At 35.7% G+C, this 14551-nt stretch overlaps 2 protein-coding genes across 2 annotated transcripts; one reads left to right on the top strand and one right to left on the bottom strand.

Annotated features, from left to right (window-relative positions):
• Window positions 1–941: 941 nt before the first annotated feature.
• Window positions 942–2045, top strand: LOTGIDRAFT_172699 (hypothetical protein; the record flags this gene model as incomplete). Its single annotated transcript, XM_009049871.1, has 2 exons — window positions 942–1084; window positions 1388–2045. The coding sequence occupies 2 exons, from the start codon at window positions 942–944 to the stop codon at window positions 2043–2045; spliced, it is 801 nt and encodes a 266-aa protein (XP_009048119.1).
• A 3104-nt stretch (window positions 2046–5149) lies between these two features.
• LOTGIDRAFT_172698 (hypothetical protein) lies at window positions 5150–9174 on the bottom strand (the record flags this gene model as incomplete). The annotated part of the gene is made up of 2 exons (XM_009049870.1): window positions 5150–8640; window positions 9111–9174. 2 exons carry the CDS (start codon window positions 9172–9174, stop codon window positions 5150–5152), a joined length of 3555 nt encoding a protein of 1184 aa, XP_009048118.1.
• Window positions 9175–14551: the final 5377 nt, after the last annotated feature.

Genomic DNA, 14551 nt, shown 5'->3' with positions numbered 1-14551 from the left:
AAGGCTACAATTTTGATCCCATCCTGATGAAACTCAGTATGTATGTATATATTGATGGGATCTCGGTTAAGTTCAAAATTGGTAAAAATTGGATGAACGGTTTCAGAGTTATTGCCCTTGACTCAGTAAAAACACGTTAAATTTGGCTGGTATGCGCGATAAAAGCTGCAGTTTTCACCCGATCTTGATGAAACTAAGTATAATAAATAATGTATATATTAGTGGCATATCGGTCAAGTTTGAATTTGGTCATAATCAGATGAATGGTTTTGGAGTTATTGCCCTTGATTTAGTAAAAACCCTACAAATTTGGCTTGTAGGCATGATACAGGGTACAGTTTTTATCTGATCTCGATGAAATTGGTATGCATGTATATATGGACAAGATCTCAGTCAAGTTCAAATTAGTAACAATCGGGTGAACGGTTTTGGAGTTATTGCCCTCGAATTAATTCAATGCGTTAATTTGGCTTGTAGGCCTGATAGAGACTACATTTTTTTATACGATCTTGATGAAACTTGGTGTGAGATCTCAGTAAAGCTTGAAATTAGTAAAAATCGGATGATTAGTTTCATATATTAAACCACTACAGACTTTGTAATCATTTCTGGCAGCTGGCGTATGTTACCTTGCCTGGCAAGCTATCTTTTTTTGTCTGTGAGTTCAGGCTGTCTTAATGAAAGGATTGTTCAAATTCTTCGAATGAATGAAAGCCTAACTAAATTTACTCTTTCAACTCGATCGTGACTTCTATAATAGTGGTTTTACCAGATGAGAACATCCAATGCTGTTTATTTTTTATTTTTTTTTAATGACAGATAACTAAGAAAAACGAAAAGATCCTTGACAAGAGCTTATCTATGTAGTGGAATGATAAAGAAAGGTACATAAAAGTACATCTGGTAGTGAAAATACAGTATATTGTTTCTATTGATACATGATGGCCACGTTGGTGTGCGTATTAACTATAGTAGCTCTGACGGTGCAGAGTGCGGAGGCAATCAGCAGTAAAAAGGGTATTGGTATTTGTTCCTCGGCCTTTGTCTGTGGTGATACTTGGAAATTCAGCGGTGTTACGTGGTGGTAAGGATTTTTTATATATATTTATGATGCTTCCAAAACACCTTGAAAGTCCCTATCGAAAACACAGTTCTTTGCAAATACCAAAAACAACACACCCACTTGAAATTGCATAACCCCTCCTAAAATCCTTTACGGGAAGTCCATGTCCGTTCCTGTTTTATAAGAATAGAAATTGTACACTCCTTATACGATGTAGAAGTAGTTTACGTCATGTTATTGACATATTTTCAAAGAAGCACGAGCATGTTTTAGACTATTCTGAAGTATTGACATAGATAGCAATTTGCTATATTTTGTTTTCAGGTATGATTGGAGATGGGATCAAGGAGAGAGAACCTGGGCACATTGTCCCCATGCTGCCAGGGACGGCTATGTTCCAATGATCTTCAACGAAAAGGAAGCTCATCAGGCTAAATTACCCGCAAACGCCAAGTATGTTTTAGGATTTAATGAACCACAACAAAAGGGCCAGGCAGAGATGTCAGTAGAGAAGTGTGCGCAGGTTTGGCCACTTGTTCAGCAAAAGGCCGGAAACAGGATTTTGGTGGGTCCCGCACTTGCAGCTTGCGACATCGATCCCGATATGTGCATCCGATGGTATGAAACGTTCTTCAAACACTGTAAAGGTTGTAGAGTTGATAAAATTGCCATTCATGGTTATCACTGCCAACCACAGAGAATGATGCAATCAATCGAGAAAATTTCCAGACACTTCAACCGTAAAATTTGGCTGACAGAGTTTAGCTGTAAAGGAGCTGTATCTATAGACCATGATCTAAACTTCATGAAAACCATACTACCTATGCTGGAGCGATCACCCTATGTGGAACGTTATGCTTGGTTCTGTAATCGTTTGGACAAAACATCTGGTTTTCTTCCCAACTACAGCACAGAGTTAATGGACCATAAGACATCCACTTTGTCGCGTTTAGGTAAATTTTATAACGAATTTCACATTTAAAGGTTATTAAAATTATGTGGTTAGGTATATAAATTGAATTGTTTTTATATGTGAAAACATGCATGTCCGCCTGTACGTCTGTAGGTTTATTAAATTGGGAAAGAAATGTGCATGTACAAGCGTTTTAAACTATGATCAAGGCAGTTTTTAACGACCATGTGGTAGAATGTGGTAATTAAAGATGGTTTCCTTTTTTTTAGTGTCAAATTAAGCAAACTATTGATTAATTCGTGTTTCTAAAGCATTATCATGTATTCTTAGTCATATCATTATGTTCTTATTGCATATAATTAAGAGTTTTAACCAGTCATAAATGTCCATGTATTTACAGTCTTGATAAACAAAACTTTTTTGAGTTAGGGCTTCTTGACCTCTCTTGATCGGTTACTCATTGGAATTCTACTGGAAATTATCTTCTAATTTAGCTATTTATGAATTAACTATGGACATTTGAGACAAACGGGTTTTTTTTTGCAAAGTCATAAGAATACCTCTACCTTCTAATCATATAATTATTAGCATTTTCTTTTTCATAAATGAAAATAAGGGAGGCCATGCAAGTCTCTCAAGTCTCTCGTAGTTGCTACGTGGATAGTGAATGCTCACCTTTCCTAATCCATTTTGATACAATATAATTATCATTGTTATAAATGTCATTCTTAAATTGCATCTTTCACAGGCCCCACTGCTACATTTCTACTGATTTCGATTTTTTAGCTTCGATTTGACCGTAATAATATATTTTGGGATAATCGGGAAAATATCAGTTAAGCTACCCAAGAAGATTCACATGAAGTGCATAAAAGAGCTCTTTAATAGTCCACTGTGAACATTCCTTCCCTTAACATCAAATGTTACTGGGTACACCTGTCTGAAAATCAGCCTATTGAAACCAACACCACAACAGATTGACAAGGGAATAACTTATCAGTATTATAATGTAGATTATTGTGGATTTGTGAAGCCATCACCGGATTTCTTAAACTTTCTACTCCATTGTAGAGATATCTGAAACAAAGAGGAATGGTTTCAATAATATTATCCACGATATCTGTCAATACTAAGACCTCTGCTTGGTTGATGTTTTCACATTAATAGTATATGAGCAATTAGATTTTTTTAGAAGTTTAGATAAGAGAATCCTAGAGCTTAGTGGAGAACATTCTAACTATTGTCTCAAGGTTCAAAGATAAACAACACAGATAAGGTCTTGTCAACACAAGCTATAAGAACATGGTCGTTCTTATCAAGTCATCTAGAACCGATGACCTTGCACGGACCTTAAATAGATTAGTAAATTCATGTATGGAAGGTTGTATGGTTGATAACGTTGATCAACTTGTTGAGATTAAAGGAATGATATATAATTATCTAATTATTTTCATGTCCAGGTAATGTAACTCAGTTTTACATCAAAATCTGAATATTAATAAATAGTACAGTCAAGTAACCTAATTTCGGGCTAACCTATTTTTCGTGCATCTTCGAAAATGATTAAAAATTACATGTGCGACCTCGCGCTACCTTCGCATTTGTTTTAATAAACATGGGTTTTCTGTACAATATCAGCTAGTAGAATGAATTCAGTAGTTTCAATCAAGGTAAAATGTACTAATGTATACTTTGACAAATACAAAATGGCGGATTTCAGTTATTTCTAAACGTCACAATTTTTAATCGGCAAAATTTCCTTATAATCCCAATCTCTAATCAGAATTCCATGTGTCGTCTGCTAGAATGTAGTCCAACGAATGAAGTCACTTGATCAACAAGCGGATTCCGTGTCAGCAGAAAAATTCCATGGAACACAATGTAGTCCATATTCTTATGTTGTTTCAATGATTTTTAGCATTTGTCTTATTTTGTCAGTCACTATTTTTTTTTTGAAAATCGTTTTTCTTTGAAGGAATTGCCATTAGTTATAATGAATTGATATTTAAGACAAATATTAAGAGAAGTTAATTATACCACTGGGTATGCATACGTGTTTTTCTCGACTTATTTATAGATTAAACACTGTACACGAAAATAGGTGACGCCTTTTGCCGCCGTTGCCGAGTTGGTTGCTGATGAAATATGGGTCAAAGTGAAGGATTCATAAAGAAAATTGAAACAAACCAATTTTAATTATTTTGTAGAATATCTGAGGAAACATCTAAGACATAAGACATAAAAAAACATTTCCGTTTTTTTTATATGCACGAAAATAGGTTACATCACTGTACTGTAAAACGTAAGGTGAATAACATGTGCACATGGCTACACTTTATAAATATAACGATGGTCCATCGTAATATGCCCACCATTGTAATGGCAGCCAAGTCATCCGGGCAGTTGACAACAGCTATCAATAATGAATTATTTCGAGAATAACATTTTCATACTGTACAAGCTTTATTCAAAGACTTGTTCTTTATTTTCAACAAGTTACGTCTAAATCAGTCCAGAATTTTGTCTTTTGGAGTTTTACGAGCTAAAGATTGAACACATATTGAAGAACAAGGGAAATAACCCATATTAAATATATTTCCATTTTCTGCTTTTCAATAAGGCTCGGGTGATTCAAACAAGTTTCTTTAAAATCTGTTGAGGTTATGCTTTCTATGTGATTTCACGAACAAGGTCAATAAAATGCTTTCCAGGGATTTTTATATATATATATATATATATATATCTATAGGGTACATCATTGGGAAATAATTAACAATTTCAACACATTTCTCCTAAATCTGTAACGAATTGTGCCTTTTAGACCTTTCACAAGTTAAAAATTGAACAAGTTTCCAAGAACAAGGGCAATAACTCATATTAAACATTTGTCTGATTTTCAATAGGGTTCAACCATAGGTGATTGCGAACACTCACACCAAGTTTCGTCAAAATCCACCAAGAAACCAGCACTCTATCGCGTCCACAACAATTGTGGACAGACAGATATATACGCCCATATTAATGTGAAATTTATTTGGAAATCTTACGACACCGGTAATCAACTAACCCCGGTGTGTATAATAAAAAGATAGGTTTTGTTGTTTAACATACACTATTTTAGTCCTTCTCAAGTCACATCTCAAAGTGTTTCTTACCTCATAAAGTCTGTGGATTCAATATCCTCTCAGATGTAAACTGTGTTGAAATTCAGGACTTAGATAGGCCAACTGATCTCTGGTTGGCGACCGTGGCTTGGGTTGGTTAGGTTGCATCATCTTTAAAGCGCTGATCTCCGTTGGCAAAGCGGGCAGAACATTGTGTATGAAAAGAGGCAGCTGGGTAGTAGTGATTGGAGTTGGTGTGGTTGATGGATTCTCTGGGCTTTCTATTTCAACTTCTGGTTGGTATGCTGGAGATGCAGTAGTCGGTGGCGGTGGAGTTAGTTGTAGATGCGGTTGCTGAATGAAGTTTTGTTGTGACACTGTCGGATAAAAATTGATAGACCGTGGTTGATTCACTGGCAAGTACATAGCTTGTGGGCTTTGGTTTGTCGGTGTAGCAGCCACAGAGTATTCTTGTTGGGTGTACGTCTGTGGAGCATTTTGATACCGCGACATCTGGTGTACTATGGGAACATTATCTGCTGAAGATGTAGGATAGTATGACCTGGTATCGATTTGTGGAGTTGGCTGAATATATTGAACGGGATTTGTGGGTGCATCAGAGTAATTAAACTGTGGTTGAACACTTGAAGAACTTGGAATCGGGATACCTTCGCCTGCCCGGATCAGAATTCCAGTATCAGGGATTGGTTGGACTGGTTGGTAATTAGTCTGTATCGTGGGCTGATAAGGACGCTCGTACTGGTGATACATAACATTCTGATAAGGCCCAGGGCTAATTACAGGATCATGGAAAGTATGGCTTTGTGAACTGGGATAAGTATATGTATTTGAGTAGTACTGATTCGAAAAATTTGGTTGTCTGTACATTGCACTCTGACCATAAGGTTTAGAAGGTGTTGATGCGCCGGGATCCGTTTGGTATTGTTGTCTTTGGTAATAGTGATTTGAGTACATAACTGGTTGGTTTTCATGCGGCTTTTGATACGGTACAGCTCCAAATGCTTGAAGTTCAGATTTTGGTTGTTGTGAAACAATTTTACCTGAATTTGGATTCAGTTTTCGATAATTTTTCAAGAATTTTAAAGCTTTTGTCAAACCTGATTGATCAATGGCTGATTGTGTGTTGGGTAAGTGAACCGCAGATGGATTATTTGTAAGCGTAAAGCTCTGGCTGGATGGTTGTTCATTGGGTTTATTTGGTTGTTGATAAAGCTGTTGTCCATCGAATTGATTTAGTTGAGTGTTGGGTTGTTGTTTGGATTGTCCATTGAATTGATTCAGTTGACCATTTAGCTGATTTGGTTCTGTATTGGGTAGCTGATAAGGTTGCCCATTTGCATGATTTAGTCTACTTATAAAGTCATTTGGTTGTCCATTAGATTGCTTGATTGGTACCCCATTGACTCGTTGGATTGCTTGATTAGTGAACTGCTGAGCTGTCTGTCCATTGACCCACTCGTTTTGTTTCCAAATTGGTTGTTGGCTCAATTGCCTATTGAATTGTTGGTTCGATTGACTATTGAATTGTTGGTTCGATTGACTATTTAATTGTTGGTTCGATTGACTATTGAATTGATGGTTCGATTGACTATTGAATTGTTGTTTCGATTGACTATTAACCTGTTGGTTCGATTGATCACTGAATTGTTGGTTCGATTGATCACTGAATTTTTGGTTCGATTGGTCACTGAATTGTTGGTTCGATTGACTTTTGGATTTTTGGTTCGACTGAATATTGAATTGTTGGTTCGATTGGTCATTGAATTTTTGGTTCGATTGACCATTGAATTGTTGGTTCGATTGACTATTGAATTGTTGGTTCGATTGGTCATCGAATTGTTGGTTTGACTGACCATTGAATTGTTGGTTCGATTGACCATTGAATTGTTGGTTCGATTGACTATTGAATTGTTGGTTCGATAGGTCATCGAATTGTTGGTTTGACTGACCATTGAATTGTTGGTTCGATTGACTATTGAATTGTTGGTTCGATTGACCATTGAATTGTTGGTTCGATTTGTCATCGAATTGTTGGTTTGACTGACCATTGGATTGTTGGTTCGATTGACCACTGAATTGTTGGTTCGTTTGACTTTTGAATTGTTTCGATTGTTCACTGAATTGTTTGTTCGATTGGTCACTGAGTCGTTGTTTCGATCGGTCACTGAATTGTTGGTTCAATTGACCATTGAATTGTTGGTTCAATTGACCCTTGAATTGTTGGCTCAATTGACCATTGAATTGTTGATTCGGTTGACTATTCAATTGTTGGTTCGACTGAATATTGAATTGTTGGTTCGATTGGTCATTGAATTGTTGGTTCGATTGACTTTTGGATTTTTGGTTCGACTGAATATTGAATTGTTGGTTCGATTGGTCATTGAATTGTTGGTTCAATTGACCATTGGATTTTTGGTTCGATTGACCATTGAATTGTTGGTTCGATTGACTAATGATTTGTTGGTTCGATTGGTCACCGAATTGATGGTTCAATAGACTATTGAATTGTTGGTTCGTTTGGTCACTTAATTGTTTGTTTGATTGACTTTTGAATTGTTGGTTCGACTGAATATTGAATTGTTTGTTCGATTGACTTTTGAATTGTTGGTTCAACTGAATATTGAATTGTTGGTTCGATTGGTCACTGAATTGTTGGTTCGATTGATCACTGAATTGTTGGTTCGAATGACCATTGAATTGTTGGTTCGACTGAATATGGACTTGTTGGTTCGATTGGTCACCAAATTGTTGGTTCGATTGGTCACTGAATTGTTGGTTCGATTGATCACTGAATTGTTGGTTCGAATGACCATTGAATTGTTGGTTCGACTGAATATGGACTTGTTGGTTCGATTGGTCACCAAATTGTTGGTTCGATTGACTATTGAATTTTTGGTTCGATTGACTATTGAATTTTTGGTTCCACTGAATATTGAATTGTTGGTTCGATTGATCACTAAATTGTTGGTTCGATTGGTCACCGAATCGTTGGTTAGATTGTTCATTGAATTGCTGGTTCTGTTGATTATTAAATATTTGGTTCGATTGACTATTGAATTGTTGGTTCGATTGACTATTTAATTGTTGGTTCGATTGACTATTGAATTGTTGGTTCGATTGACTATTGAATTGTTGGTTTGGCTGGCTATTGAATTTCTTGATCGGTTGACTATTGAATTGCTGGTTCGATTGACTACTAAATTGTTGGTTTCCGGGATCATTGTTTTGTAAATGATCAGTTGAGAAGGCGACTTTCGCTGGTTCAGATACCGATGTGGAGTAGTTGAGTGCTGCGGAATATTGTTGATATGAAAATTGAGTATTTTCTGATATGTGGGGTAATGACAGGAGTGAAATCGTTGTGGTTGGTGGTGCTTGAGTCGTTGGCTCTGGATCTTTGGAATCTCTACGAGTCGTAACCGGATCAGAGAAAAATGGATGAGGAAACAAGTCTCTAAAAGAGTCCACTAACGGTTTACCAGACAACAATCTCATGGCCAGGTCAAGCTTCAAAAATTCCTCCGGATCAGTCAAGAAGCCTAAAAAAGAATATTAAGACACATTTGCTACAAGATTGAAGATACGTTCGTTATTATTCTTAATGCTATGTCATCGCTTTGTCTTAAAAAGACACTCATGGCATCTACTCCGAAAATTTAAAATGTGTTTAAATCTATTCTGTAGAATAGACGCAGATGTTTCGGTCTAAGCATTGTAGAGGTAAAAAGTTGAATCAGATTGTGCCTAAGCTATCATTACCAAAACCCTATTTATTTCGATGTCCTTGTTCAGGGAACACTTACTTACAAGTTTTAACATCGGAAAAAGTCATCCGCGTCCTAAGGTGAATTAGAAGCTTGAAGAAGAGATTCAGATTAAAGTTTGTCAGTCGGTGACTCTGTGAGTACACTATTCCAATAAGAAGCTGTACCGGAAGTAGCGACCGTCAAATGAAAGATTTGTATAATTAAAGATATATTTTTTTCCGTCCCTGCAATCAAAAGCATACCTGTTACACATTTGGTAGATATGACGAGCGCAACAGTAAACAGTATTACTGTTCTTATACACATTTTGTTTTTAAGCCTCAGTCCCCAGTAACCACTTCACATCTTCAGAAGGTGCATAAAACTCATAACATTCCTTTCGTGACTTCACAGTCAACACTTCCTTGACACAATTTGCAATTAATCAAACTGTAATAAAATGAATTACAAAGAAAGAGATTATTTTACACAAAACGTAATAATCCGAACTATTGATAAATCCACAATTAATGATAATCCACAAATTACCGACAGTGTCTATTTCTGAACAGAAAACCCAATTGATTTATCTACATTAAAATGTATATACATTAGATATGCTGTTTACAAAAGCTATATCATTATCTTACATGCCATCAAGTATTTTATTCGGTTTGATAGACATGCCTCTATGCCAGCGTCTCGTTGTTCAGATGATACCACAAACTAGTATAAAGCATGACGGGCTATAGAAAAAGTGGCATATTAAAGGGAAATAAAAGATGTTTCCATGTAAAAGTCTTATGGCCCTAATAACGTTAAGACAATTATTAGATGGCATATTTGGGACACCGCCTCTGTCTCATATTATATAAAAAATCTTCGTAGTCGTGGTTGACTCATTTTTAATTGCAATGTGACAAAATGTGACAAAGCGATAGAAACTGTCAATAATATAACAGACGAAACATGCTATATTATTTAGATGCTGGATACTGTCTCTCGTGGAGTCGGAAGTCAATCTTCTTTACCTAGTCTTCATATGTTTGTCTGTTTTTATTTGTATTGTGAGCGAAAGAAGACCTAAACAAAGATCCTGTATTCATGATATATTTCAATTGTTCAAATCTAACTGAATGTGTTTTTGATTGAATGGAAGTTTTTTTTTTCAAAGTGATACCGTTGTCTATATTATTTTACTTACGTTATCAACATTTACCTGCGCAGACGTCACCAATATTATTTACATTTCATTGCAGAAGATTCAGTGTTTGGTTTTGTTATCCGGGAAAGCAGTGTATGTCAATTCGGCATTCCGCGTTTATTTTATTTTTTCAATCTGTTTTCGAAAGAGAAGTCCACTTAAAATTAAAATCTGATACAATGGCAACAACCATCAATTTAGCTACCCTTGATAGTTTCCCAAGAGGGCTAGCTGAATTTTACGGTGGATCATTTGACTAGTCCCTTTTCATCCCTGTTCCGTCGAATTACCAAGAAAGAATATCTGCAAAAGTTGGTTTGTAGGTGTCATAACAGCACTTTAATTTCAGTCAAATTCAAAGTGACAATTTACATTCAACACGTCTCCATAAACAATTTTATTGTGTAATCTTTGATGATTTGATGGTGATAGTAATATCTTTTCTCTTCCGAGAATGATTTATTAGAATATGGCAAATATAATATTCACAAAAAACACGCAGTTTTGTCTCTGTTAAGGATTTTGTGTGATCGACGTTTTGTTTAAGGATATTGGATTGAATTTTATGCTAACTGACTGTTCGATCATTATAAACCACGCCTCCTTAATAAGAATTAAAAGATTGGAATATGTAGCCTTAATATAGTGTCAGAGACGATTCACGAAAATTCAAGAATACTGGGGCAGATAAAAGAAAAATCGTGCAAGCAATGATCTAAACAAACATCACCTTGGCACACTAAGTGTTACTTGAAAATCCAAGATGGCGACCATTTGTCTTCAAGATGGGAGCCATTTGTCCAGATGGCTGCTAATTTAGTCGCCTACAGTTAACATTCTGCTTAGTTTCACGATTTGCATGATGTAGATACGAATTCATACTTTTCAAGTCTGTAGAATTTTAGGGGTTTTTTTATCCTATAATCACCACTCTACCGCACCTGTCCAATCAAGTGATTAGGTAGCATTTGGGCCATAAGTATTTGTACAAGTTTGCTGGTGGTGTCGTGCATCCACAACTACCAAACCGACAACAACCACAAGATCGAAGTAGTATGGGTCCCACCCCTGGCAATGATCAAGCAGATCGTTGTGTAAAGGAAAGAGTCTGGAGGATATCGAACCTGTAGAATACTCCTCTTTGGAATTCTGCAGTATCGTATCTTCTGGGAAATGGACTGACATGCTTCGGAACCTCAACACCGCTAGATACCAGACAGAATGATCCGAAGATACCAAACCAAACCATTTATTTGTAGCCAACTGGTGTAAACTGCAATCCAGATCTCGGACCAACAACATACTACGAGACCATCAGTTCAACACCATTAAATGTAGATTCGACCAGGTCGCCACACGGTTGCATGTCCTCATTCAATGCTGAAACCAGCTCGTAAGCTACTAAAAGAGTACCTGGAAACCAACGGCATACCACTCACCATACAGAATGTTTTGGCTCCACCCACGGAACACTGGTATACGATTATGGAACTCGTCTACCAATTTATTACCAAATCTGTCTTGAACAGATTTCTCTTTTTTCAGGTCTTCTAGTTTTTTTACAGATAACAGATAATCTAACCAAACAAAACTAAACCAACGACTATCATTCGACTACCAATCAACAAGAAATACCATGATCAGAACGAGTTTGGAAGAATGAAGGAGATCAAGTAACTCACGCCACACCATCCAACGCCGAGTTTCACCGTCATGTCATTCGACCCGACCAGATCTAACGAATTATAAACAACTAAACCAACAACACAGAATCATCCAATTTGAACCAATCAAACTACCAACTACTACAACTACCAACAACTACCTAGTTTGCGATATCAGCATATCGAAACTGTTATCCAGCCGCTTTACATCTCTGCTGTGTTGCAATGGTATACATATAACTGACGTTTAACACAATATACTCTATAGATACCATCCATTTAAATGCAATTAGAATCGAACTATAGTAGTTTCAAATGCTTAAAAGGTTGCAATCCCTCGCCCCTCAACGCAAAAAAAAACATAATGATAAAGCCAATAGAGTTTATTTTAATCTTATTTTAACAATTATATTTCTCTCATCAGGTCTACTGGCTTCACACCTCCAACAGTTACTTCCTTCTTGACGATTGTGTTTATACCGGAAACGTTCCCTTTATCCATACCCCTGATAACTGAGACTACAGATTTCGTATCCGCACCACTAGTAGACAAGACATGACAGTTCTCTCAATGTACTAGTATGCACAGCAAGTTTGATCAGCATAACTTGTAGATTTAACCGTACTGACGATTGTGTTTGTACCCAAAATATTAATCATATTAATCCACATAATAAGGTGAATCAGTTGACATTGCACTATTTATTCTTTTATTTTCAGACATTTGAATGATCGTCGTATAAATAGTCGGGATGATTTTAAAACTCCCCTTTTAACCTTGATCGTTTGAACTGTAAAAAATAAATCAATATTATAAGAATGATATTTAATGTTATGTGATGATGAATGTTATATCAAAATCAATATCATCAAAATTAGTACGAAAAAGCATGGGAAATAGATTACGATTTGATGTACGTGATGATTACAAAAGTTATATAGTGATGTATATATGTTGTAATTTAAATGCTCTACCTCTTTGATTACATTTAGCAAAATCGTCAGATTAATTGACTTTATTTTCTTTTCTTACTGCTCCACTAGACATTAAATAGTGCAATGTATCACCAGTTCCACCAAGTCGACCGTCAGTATTATTACTTAAAACGTGGTGAACATTATATTTAATTAAGGATACTTCATCTACAAAGACTATTATTGGATTATAGTCGATTGCAATAAATAATTTCAATATCTCGTGATTTTCAAATCGGCCAATCGATACGATTCTACGTAGGCCTACAGTTTGTTTTGTAAATTTGAACACTTGCTCGAAACTGAGTACGAGCAAACCCATTCTTATGAAAAAGTAAATTTTTAATAAATTAAAATTCACCTCCTTGTAAAAAGATGATGTGAATTAAATTTTCATCTATTTATTCATTAGGTGGTGTGGTTTATACATTGATGAATGCGACCATGTACATATCATACACAATCTCTTGTCAAACATCTCAATATCAAAAGCAACAACCATGAACCTAGCTTACAGTCATATTTGTTGTTCGTTGAAATCCAAAAGAAATTCAGGAATCTTTCAATAAAATCCAGTGCGGTATATTATATTATATTCTGGTATTTCAACAAAACAGTATAGAATAGAATAGAATAGAAGAGAATAGAGATTGATCAGATTCTCTAAGATTTTGTTTGGGAAAGATTATCATCAGGAATTAGATTTGATTTTTTTGGGAGTCGCAAAATGCGCAAGGGAAATGACAAAAAATTCTAATACTTCTCACTATTTCGTTCTTTCTAAATAATTATCAAACTTTGGGCCCTGTATTGCAAACCGCAATGTCCGAGTTTTAAAGGGACATTTTCGCAAGTTGATTTGAGTCTTGAATATAAATGTAAATAGCCTTCAGAAGAACTAGAAATAAGTTCCTGTTCCTACTGATGACTTTATTATGGCAGTGTCTCAGTGTCTTGTTGATTTTCCAACGCGGATAACCCGGACATACATGGATTTGGCTCAAATTTCGACGGTGGGCTGTGAACAGTCTTGATACTGGGTCTGTTAATTCATCAGATTTAAACAAAGATCTGTAGACGTCATCCATGATCCATGGACAATTTTATGCGTGAGAGTTCTATAATGAAATTATCTTTATTTTCCACTTGAAACATGTTACGAATAAAAATCAACAGTCTTATCTGTTATTATATATTACAGTGTGACGTTTATTACAATAAATTTGTTAAATAGACACATTCAAAATGAAATAGAAATAGACTACTAAAAATCTTTAAGAATGTTGTAAATGAACCTCCCATGTTATAAAATGAGCTTTTTGTTTTAGGAGGGTAAGCTCTAGTTTGGAATTGGATCCGATCTTATTTGGCCACGTCAGATCGAATATTAAGAAGACGTTTGGATTTAGGAGAAATAACTGTCCCTTTTGCCGCTGGCTGAAGATCTTCTACAAACATAGAGAATCCATGGCCGTGAATGTTCCTTACCATATCATTTTATTGGAGAAACGGTTTCATTACCAACTTACAAACCGGAAGTTAAAACCTTCAGCTGATATTACTGAAAAATGGATTTTCAATACAGGAATAATCGGTAACATTGAAATCTTTCAACAATTCACATTAAGATTTTTGTTAAGATTTTATATGACGAATTACTCCTCCGAACCCACTGCCAACAATTGAGCCCTAATGTTTTTATGACAACCTACTTATCGATTGAACAACATGGCTTCTTATAATTTTTGTAGAAAAGACATAAAAAGCAGTTTCTCGCATATTAAAAATTCAGAGCTATTGAGCTCTTGACCACTTTTTACTTGTCAGTTTAGAAAATGGTGATGGCACTTCTTGTTTTATG

The sequence above is a fragment of the Lottia gigantea genome (genome assembly GCF_000327385.1).
Source record: "Lottia gigantea unplaced genomic scaffold LOTGIsca_140, whole genome shotgun sequence".
NCBI classification, from domain to species: domain Eukaryota; kingdom Metazoa; phylum Mollusca; class Gastropoda; family Lottiidae; genus Lottia; species Lottia gigantea.
The sequence above is the reverse complement of the archived record's forward strand: the minus strand, read 5'-3'. Positions and strand labels throughout refer to the sequence as shown.